The 10,162-nt window shown below is 43.2% G+C and overlaps 1 protein-coding gene across 1 annotated transcript; it reads right to left on the bottom strand.

Annotated features, from left to right (window-relative positions):
- Window positions 1-3,714: 3,714 nt before the first annotated feature.
- On the bottom strand, window positions 3,715-4,578 carry LOC141023200 (uncharacterized). Its single transcript, XM_073499544.1, has one exon. It carries the CDS (start codon window positions 4,576-4,578, stop codon window positions 3,715-3,717), a length of 864 nt encoding a protein of 287 aa, XP_073355645.1.
- Between the last annotated feature and the right edge of the window lie 5,584 nt (window positions 4,579-10,162).

Genomic DNA, 10,162 nt, shown 5'->3' with positions numbered 1-10,162 from the left:
AAAAAACCTTATTTTTGCAATCACTAGCTGTAGGCATTGATTTAGTTTGATTTGCATTGTTTCATTAAGTTTCTCAAACCGCTTGCTCTAATTTGAGGTTGGGTGATAGGAGCTTGTGGAGGAGGAGGCGCCGACGATACTGCTACAATGCTCCCCTTCGTCACCCACTTCCCTGTCGAGGAGCTTGTTGTCCTAGCCATGGCGATGGTGTTGGCATGAGAGAGAGAGAGAGAGAGAGAAGATTTCAGTAGGAGTCGGGAAATGTCAAGAGGGGGTTTACAAGGGGCTTTCTATAAAAAAGAGCAACCACAACAGCCTCTAAGTTGACATGGTGTGGCTCAACGTGTCACGCGAGCAGGTCAGCAACCGCTCGAGCAAAAAAGGACCTCGGGTGAACCACTTACTATAGAATTAGGACCTAAACATGCATTTTGAAAGAAGTAGGACTAAAGTAACACTGCCTAGAAACTTTTACGATGTTTCTCGCCTGGCGGATGGGCCCTGTGTTGATGTAGCGTGGGTCAACGCGCCACGCAGGCATGTCAGTTCTTGTGAAAAAGGACCTCGGGTGAACCACTTACAAAAGAATTAGGACCTAAAGGTGCATTTTAAAAGAATTAGGACTAAAGTGACACCCCAACAAAACTTTTAGGACCTCTAGTGCATTTAACTCATTCAGAAAAATGTGAGCACCCGTGCAAAGTATAGGACTTGAAATTTGGTGGGCTGAGGATACCTCTGCTCTCCTAACCATTCAACGACAGATTGGTTCGCGGATTGAAACAAAGTTGCTTCTTCATGTTGGGATATTGTACATGGGGTGAAAACAGATCGAGCAGGTTTTAAGTTTTTTTTTCAGCGAGCGATGGGAAGGCTTGTACTGTAGTACAAAGGAGGACCGGACAGATGAAAAATACTAAAGAATGATTTAATAAATGTATAAATATTATATTTTTATTTTTATTATTAGGTATAGATACATAGATATAGAGGTGTAGATAAGGAGTGCCCTTTTCTAAAGAGAGAGAGAGAGAGAGAGTGATTTCGTAAGAGGGAGATCCCTAGTTTTCTTCTAGCTAAATTGATCGAGGATGTAACTATTGTTTGATTTGAATGCCACAACTTTAAAAAATAAAGCTAGTTTTTGAAGAAAAAAAAGGTAGTATGTGCCTGGGATTTTGCACGTTCCCTGATATTCTTTTTTAGAGGCTGAAATATGTTTTTTCTTACCCCAAAGCATACATGTTTCGGGTCGGCAGGCCGAAGCCATACAGGCTCCTTCCTTGTGCAGGGATTTTCTGAAATCATTAGTTAAGTAGTACTTGTTGCAAAGATCACTCCAACTTCTCAGGTTGCGACAAGTGGCGCGCTGATTTAAAACGTTTTTATCTCTTAAACCGTGCGTCCAAATCTCGAACCGATTTCACTGTTGGATTCCTCGTGTCGAGATCTTCAAAACTAGATTTCATGTTGATAGGTTTTGATGAATTTTTCCATGAAAAAACCGGACGAAAAAACCGAACCAGGAGCACGAGTTTTTTTCCATTCCGAAAGAGGCACGCCCGTGCCTCTCACGAAATCACAACCGTGCCTCTCGCGGAAGAAAAAAAAGAAAAAACACATTTTTTTTCGTTTTCGAGGAGGCACGGCCATGACTCTCGCGAAAGCAGAACCTCTCGCGGAAGCAAAACTGTGACTCTCGTGAAAGAAAAAAAAACAAAAAACACGTTTTTTTCGTTTCCGAGAGGCACGGCCGTGACTCTCGCGAAAGCACAACCGTGCCTCTCGCGGAAGCAAAATCGTGACTCTCGCGAAAGGAAAAAAACAGAAAATGCAATTTTTTTTCCGCTTCCAAGAGGCACGGCCGTGACTTTCGCGAAAGCACAACCGTGTCTCTCGCGGAAGCAAAATTATGACTCTCGCGAAAGGGGAAAAAACCAGAAAACGCGTTTTTCTCCGTTTCCGAGAGGCACGGCCGTGACTCTTGCGAAAGCACAACCGTGCCTCTCGCGGAAGCAAAACCGTGACTCTCGCGAAAGAAATAAAAAACAAAAAACGCGGTTTTTTTCGTTTCCGAGAGGCACGGCCGTGACTCTCGCGAAAGCAAAACCGTGCCTCTCGCGGAAGCAAAACCGTATCTCTCACGAAAGGAAAAAAATGAAAACGCGTTTTTTTGGGCCAAATTTTTTTTTGATTTTTTTTGATCGAAAAGGTATGGAAGACCGGTGGAAAACCAAAACGTCGAAAAACCCTGAAAAAAACCGGCTAAAAAGACGAAAACGTGTGCGGAAAAATAAAAATAAAATCGGGAGGGAGCGTCCAAAGCGCGACATGTGGCGAATGGCTGAGAGCGTGCCAAGTGGCGCTGATCATTGCGAGGCTCCCGAAGGAGCGCTCGTTAACTAGTTGCTTTCGGGATTTTCCTATTTGACGCATTTTGCGTCAAGTTGTTGGGGCGCCGCACATGCATCGACCATGATGGGCCGGCCCAGTTATAACGATCTCGTTTTTAGGAAAGTTCTGGAAGGTTCCAGCCGGTTTTTCCGGTTTTGGGAATCTTCTAGCAGGATCCTGAACCGGATTTCTACTTTTATTTGTCCATTTCTTTTTTGTTTTCCATTTTTTTCTTTTTTCCTGTTTCAGTTTTCTTTAGACTCCTTTTTCCTTTTTTTTCATTTTCTTTTTTGTGATTCTTGTTTTCTTTTCTTTTCTTTCATTTTTATTTTATTTCAATTTCTTTGTTTCTTTTTCTGCAATGTTCAGAAATCCAAAAAAAATTAGAACTTCAAATATTTGTTCACTTCTTACACAAGAAATGTTCCAAAAATTCAGATATAGAATATCTTATTTTCAAATGTTCGCGTTTTTTGAAAATCATAAAATGTTCCCACTGTCAAAATTTGTTCACAATTTGTTAAAATGTTCATGTTTTGAAACTTCATTTGTAAATTCAAAAAAAGCTCTCACTTTCAAGAATTTGTTCACAACTTTAAAAAATGTGCATGTTGTCGATTGTTTTTTGAAAAATGTTCCCACTTTCAAATTTTGTTCACAAGGAAACACGAACATATTTCGTAAATTCAAAAAATGTTTGGAATTATAAAAATGTTCCAGTTTTCCAAATTTCTTCACAAATTCAGAAAAATGTTCGTGCTTTGGAAAAGTATCATATCTTCGAAAAGTGTTGTCATTTTCAATTTTTGTTCCTGATTTTCAGAAAATGTTTGTATCTTTTTGAAAATTCTTCATAATTTCAAAAAATGTTTCATTTTTTATTTTGTTCCCTTTTTCAAAATATTTTTGAGAATCCCAAAAAAATTCCGCATTGTCAGAAAATGTTCGAGATTTTATTTTTTTCACAATTTTAAAAATGTTTGCGTTTCAAAATATATTTACCTTTTCCAAAAAGGAAATCATGTTCGAAATTTCAAAAAAATTTACATCTTTTGTTGTTTATAGTTCGTATAAGACAAGCTCCCATTCAGACATAGACACCCAGGAGTTATAGTTGGCAAGCGACCTTGTTCACTTGCAGGAGATACTTGGTTCGATCCCTCACCGACACTTTAGATTTTGGGAATTTTTGCGAATTTTCAGGTTTTGCGAGTGCCGTTGGTTTCATTAATCGTTGCACTGCAAAAGTAGCACATGAGTTAGCCTGGCGCAGCGGCTAGCACAGCTCCTGCAGCTGAATACCTTTTTTTTTTAGACAATTCACGAAGCTTTTATTGATCCGTCACCAAAGTTACAGGGACGAAGGTTACCAGGGTGGCCTAACCAAACATGGCAGCCACCTCCTAACTTTAAAGCATGCTTCGCTAAATTGTGAGCCTCGAAATTCGAGCTCCTAAACTCATGAGTAAAAATACAAGAGGTAAAACTACGAGAATGTTCTAATATTTCCTGAATAATTGCACCATAACCCCCTCCGCTTAGCTGCTTGATGTCGTCAACCACGATCTTGCAGTCAGATGCTACCTGAATAGAGCGGAGATGTAAATCGTATGCCAATGCCAATGATTCTCTAACCGCAAGTGCTTCAAGAGTGGTGGGATCAGTGATGGATTTGAAGCCAAAAGTTGAGGCACCCAGAAAAGATCCTCCTCCATCTCTGGCAATAGCTCCAACTGCTCCCACTCCCGATCTCCCGGCCACTGCAGCGTCCACATTGATCTTCATCATATTGGCCGGCGGGGCGATCCAGTGATTCACGCGTTGTACTTTGGTGCTACCTCCCACCGGCGATGGCTTCCTCAGGGTATGTATATCCGCCAAGTATGACTGTATGAACAGGTGGGTGCACAGCGGGCTCTGGTGGATGTCTTCGTACACAAATTTTCTCTTCGCGGTCCAAATAGCCCAAATTGTGACCGCCATACACATAAACATGTCCGCCGTCAGCGCTTCGTTCATAGCAAACAACCAGTCCCGCGGATTACTATTACTATGCTGGCTCATCTCCTGGACTAGATCCTCATCCGCTAGAGACCAAATGCAACGAGCCATTGTGCATTCAAGCATTGTGTGTGTCCAGGAATCAGGAGCTCCACATATCTTGCACGCAGCTGAATCAGCCATGTGCCGGTGTTCGAGCACATCTGCAGTGGGTATTGAACTTCTCGCAAGTCTCCAGAGGAATAGCTTAATCTTGGGCGGAACTTCTGCCTTCCACAGGGTAGACCAAGCGTTACTCTCCCGCTCCGATCCCGATGTGCCCGCCGTCTCTTAAATCCAGTTTTCTCTAGTCAGCTTGGTGTTTAATATGATTCTATATGTTGATTTGACAGAAATAAGCCTCTTGTCTCTCCACTCCAAGCCCAAAAGTCATTGATATTTCTTGTGCATAACGGGATACGCAAAATTGCATCTTCATCAATTGGCAGGAAAATTGCTCGAACCAGTGGCTCGTTCTAGGCGGCCGTCGCCGGTGTGATGAGTTGCGATACATATCTGGGAGGGTTCGGGATTAGGGAAGTGATAGGTCTCATCATCCCCTGCCTCGGGAGCCAATTATGTTGCCATATCTCGGTTGACCTCCCATTCGCAATTCGATGGATGATTCCTAATATGAGCATATCTCTCCCGTCTAGCACTGCCCGCCAAATCTGAGACGGTCTTCCTCCTAGTTCAGCTTCCAGCAGTGTAGTATCAGGGAAGTACACCGCTTTCAGGATTCTAGCATTAAGGGAGTTAGGGTTGTTCATTACTCTCCAGGCCTGTCTGGCTAGCAACGCTAGGTTAAAAATCTCCATATCACGAAACCCTAGTCCGCCCATATGTTTTGGCCTTGTCATGAATCCCAAGCCACCCAACTCGGCTTTCTCTTTCCCGCCTTACTTCCCCACCAAAATAGTCATACGTGCTTATGGAAAGAACTTGCATGACATCTTTTGTCCTACCCTCCCGTGGTAGAGGGGTCCTATTGGAAACTAAGGGATATTAAGGCCTCCTTAGAGAACCAGAACAAAGCATTAGCACACGGTGAATACATAAACTCCTCAAACTACGGTCATCACCGGGAGTGGTCCCGACTATTGTCACTCCGGAGTTGCCGGATCATAACACGTAGTAGGTGACTTTAACTTGCAAGGTCGGATCTAGAACATGGATAAAAAGGTGATAACATAAACGGTTCAGATCTGAAATCATGGCACCCGGGCCCAAAGTGACAAGCATTAAGCATGGCAAAGTCATAGCAATATCAATCTCAAAACATAGTGGATACTAGGGATCAGGCCCTAACAAAACTAACTCGATTACATGATGAATCTCATCCAACTCCTCACCGACCAGTGAGCCTAAGAAGGAATTACTCACTCCCGGTGGGGAACATCATGGAATTGGCGATGGAGATGTGTTGGTGATGACGAAGATCGAAGATCCCCCTCTCCGGAGCCCCAAACGGACTCCAGATCTGGCCTCCGATGAAGAACAGGAGACGGCGGCGGCTCCGTCTCGTGAAACGCGATAATTCTTTCTCCCCCTTTTTTTCTGGAATAATGCAATTTTATAGCGTCGGTTTGAGGGTCAGCGGGGCCACCAGGTGGGCAGCACCCACCTGGGCGCGCCTGGGGGGGCAGGCGCACCCTGGTGGGTTGTGCCCACCCAGGTGCCCCCCTCAGGTACCTCTTGGCTCAAGAAATTCTCTTATTTGATATAAAAAATCCTCGCAAAGTTTCGTTCCATTCCGAGAACTTTTATTTCTGCACAAAAATAACATCATGGTAGTTCTGCTGAAAACAACGTCAGTCCGGGGTTAGTTTAATTCAAATCATGCAAATTCGAGGCCAAAACAAGAGGAAAAGCGTTAGGGAAAGTAGATACGTTGGAGAGGTATCAGAAACTTTGTTGCGGATATTAAGTCTGTCAGGTGTGGTTGAATTGACAACTCAACTTCTAATACTCGTGAATATTCTTTGGCTCCCCTTGTGTCAAACCAATAAATTTGGGTTGAATACTCCACCCTCGAAAACTGTTGTGATCCCCTATACTTGTGGGTTATCAAGACACTTCTCCGGTCAATAGCCAATAGCGGGACCTAGATGCCCATATTGGTTCCTACATATTCTACGAATATCTTTATCGGTCGAACCTTTATGACAACATACGTAGTTCCCTTTGTCCAACGGTATGTTACTTTCCTGAGATTCGATCGTCGGTATCACCATACCTAGTTCAATCTCGTTACTGGAAGTCTCTTTGCTCGTTCTGTAATACATCATTTTGTAACTAACTCCTTAGTTACTTTGCTTGCAAGCTTCTTGTGATGCTATATTACCGAGAGGGCCCAGAGATACCTCTCCATCACACGGAGTAACAAATCCCAGTCTCGATCCATGCCAACCCAACAAACACCTTCGGAGATACCTGTACAACACCTTTATGATCACCAAGTTACGTTGTGACGTTTGATGGCACATAAGGCATTCCTCTGGAGTCCAGGACTTGCATGATCTCATGGTCGAAGAAACATGTATTTGACATTAAGGAAGCAGTAGCAATAAACTGAACGATCATATACTATCCTAACGGTTGGGTCTTGTCCATCACATCATTCTCCTAATGATGTGATCCTGTTATCAAATGACAACTCATGTCCATGGTTAGGAAACCTTAACCATCTTTTGATCAACGGCCTAGTCTAGTAGAGGCTCACTAGGGACACGGTATTTGTTTATGTATGAACACATGTATTCAAGTTTCCGGTCAATACAATTCTAGCATGAATAATAAACCTTTATCATGAATAAGGAAATATAATAATAACAACTTTATTATTGCCTCTAGGGCATATTTCCATAAGAATTGAATATCATTAAGGATCTGAACATATAATCTTTCACCAAATAAACCAACTAGCATCAACTACAAGATATAATCAACACTACTAGCAACCCACAGGTACCAATCTGGGGTTTTGAGACAAAGATTGAATACAAGAGATGAACTAGGGTTTGAGATGGGATTGTGCTAGTGAAATGTTGATGAAGATTGGTCCTCCCACGATGAGAGGATCGTTGGTGATGATGATGGTTTCGATTGCTCCCTCCAAGAGGGAAGTTTCCCAGGCGAAATCACTCTGCCGAAGAGCAAAAGTGCTCCTGCCCAGGTTCCGCCTCGATGCAGCGGCGCTTCGTCCCAAAACCTTCCCTTTGGTTTTTTTTTCTAAGTCAAATGGCACCTTATAGCAGGAGATGACCTTCGGAGGCCTGTCAGGGGCCTCACAAGTCCAGGGTGCACGCCCTGGGGCGTAGGGCGCGCCCCCAGGCTTGTGGCTACCTGGTGGGTCCCCTTCTGTTGTTTCTTTCACCAGTATTTTTTATATATTCTAAAATAATTCTCCATCAATTTTTATGTCATTTGGAGTTGTGCAGAATAAGTGTCTCCGATATAGCCCTTTCCGGACCAGAATTCCAACTGCCAGCAATCTCCCTCTTCATGTGAAACTTGTACAATAAAAGAGAAAAGGCATAAGAATTCTAGCATAAAGTGAAAAGTCCATAATGCAATAAATATCAATAGGAAAACATGATGCAAAATGGACGTATCAGGTAGCGGGGTCCATAAGGAAATCTAAGGGATATTAAGGTATCCTTTTAATAGAGAACAGAACAAAGCATTAGCACTTAGTGAATACATGAACTCCTCATACTACGGTCATCACTGGAAAGAATCTCAACTATTGTCACCTTGGGGTATGTGGATCATAACACGTAATAGGTGCATACAACTTCCAAGATAGGATCCAAAACACACTTATATTCATGAAAAAAAATAATAGATCCAGATCTGAAATCACGACACTCGGGCCCTAGTGATAAGCATTAAGCATAGCAAAGTTATAGCAACATCAATCTCAGAACATAGTGGATACTAAGGATCAACCCTAACAAATTGACTCGATTACATGATAGGTTGATGCATATCTTAATGTGTTCTAAGTGGCTTATTTAAGCAGCGATGTTGTCCTGCAGAACATGTTTTGAAGAACACACCTATATGAGTCCGATTGTTAAACGTCGCAATCTATGAGAGTATGATGCTCTCTTGTAAACTCATGAAAAGGCTTCAGAGTATGATGCATAAGCTCCACCCGTGGAGAAGTCCCGCAGTAGCCTAGTATCGGTTAAGACTTTGTGTGAAGCTAGATTCACAGAAAACTTGCAGTTCAAGGCATATTCCAATGTTCAAGTTGCTTGGTAGTGTAATATAGAGTTATAGGTGGAAGTTCAACTTAATTAACACTCTTCACTGCAGTATCGGTATAAAAAACAGTGCTTGGGAACCAAAGGAAGATTATGTGTGCCTCTAGGATCTGGTGGGGGGTTGCTGGAATTTGGTCTATTTCGTGTCGGCCCAATAGCCATTTTCAGAATTCCTAATAAATCCTAGAGGCCACTTAGCCCATTCATGCAAGGCAATGGGACTAAAGTTTAGACCCATGCTGCTCACCTAATAGGAGTTGGACCTCCTTATAAGGAAGGTTGTTTTTCCACATGTATGAGCATGAGAACAAGAGAGACATTCACGGGCACTCCTCCTCCACCGCCCGCATCGCTACACCACACCACGCCTCGTCACGACGCACCATGGGTTGCGGGAATAAGCCGAGCCGTTGTCTAAATTTTGCCGCGCACGACTGGTATACGAAAGGTCACACAGGAGCTGAAACGTTTTTGCTATAGTGGAGATTGAATACGAACGCTGCACCCTTCAGCTACTGCCTGTTCGTTTCATCTCCCTCTTTTGCTTCACCTACCGTCGCTGCATGTTCGCCTCCTTCTCATGGGCCTATAAAAGAGAGGTCGCTCCTCTCCAGAGAAACACACCAGAACATCATCTTCCTCACGCCACCAAGTTCCGGCTCTGAGCTATTGCTAGGTACTTCCCAATCCTAGCTTGCGGCGTGCACCGCAGGTCGGGACAGTAGGCATCCGAAACCCCGCCTCTTCGAGTCATGTACGGGAGAAGGGTGATAAGATTTTTGGGGAGCGCTCTGCGCGACTACTGACGTCTTCATCACGGACGCTACGGACGGCGATGACCACTTCCTCAACGATGACTTATTCCCCGACGTCGACAACCTCTTCGACGACATGGGCAACAACGTCCGCCAATCCAATGCTACTGTCGCAGCTCAGTACGTGTTCCTGTTCTTTCTGTTTGATATCCTACCACAACTTCTTGTTCTAGCTTTTGTCCTATATATATGTTTCGTTCATATTCACTATTTTAGATGCTATTTGCATACTCTCTATCAGATTGCATGACTTGTCTTATCTCTGATTTAACAGTCATGTTTTATCTACTATTTTTGTTAATAAAATCATAGGGTAAATTGCTCATATTTTCAACATATTATTCATCATTCAGTCCAGCCGTCTACACTGCCGACAGGATAGATCCCTCCTCCCAATGGAAAGGCAAAAGGTAATGTTGATGCTGCTATTTCTCAGGGACTACAAAAGCGCACGGCTTGTGCGATTTACCGTGGAGAAGATGGCAAGTAGTACTTGGGAGCTTCGGTGCCGGTTCATTATTGATTGCATCTGATTGCGCAGGAGTTATCCGAAGCATTGGGGAAGGATCTTTGGTTGAAAATGCTACGATCATAAGAAAGATCAAAGAGATGAAGAATGGGATGGCGGATATTATGTTCAAA

This window comes from Aegilops tauschii, chromosome 5, assembly GCF_002575655.3.
Source record: "Aegilops tauschii subsp. strangulata cultivar AL8/78 chromosome 5, Aet v6.0, whole genome shotgun sequence".
Classification (NCBI taxonomy): domain Eukaryota; kingdom Viridiplantae; phylum Streptophyta; class Magnoliopsida; order Poales; family Poaceae; genus Aegilops; species Aegilops tauschii.
Note: the sequence above shows the minus strand (reverse complement) of the source record. Positions and strands in the feature narration are given on the sequence as shown.

What these genes read in the sequence shown, in the direction of transcription:
- LOC141023200 (XM_073499544.1), bottom strand. Translation starts at nt 4,578, where the DNA reads ATGGCTGATTCAGCTGCGTGCAAGATATGTGGAGCTCCTGATTCCTGG.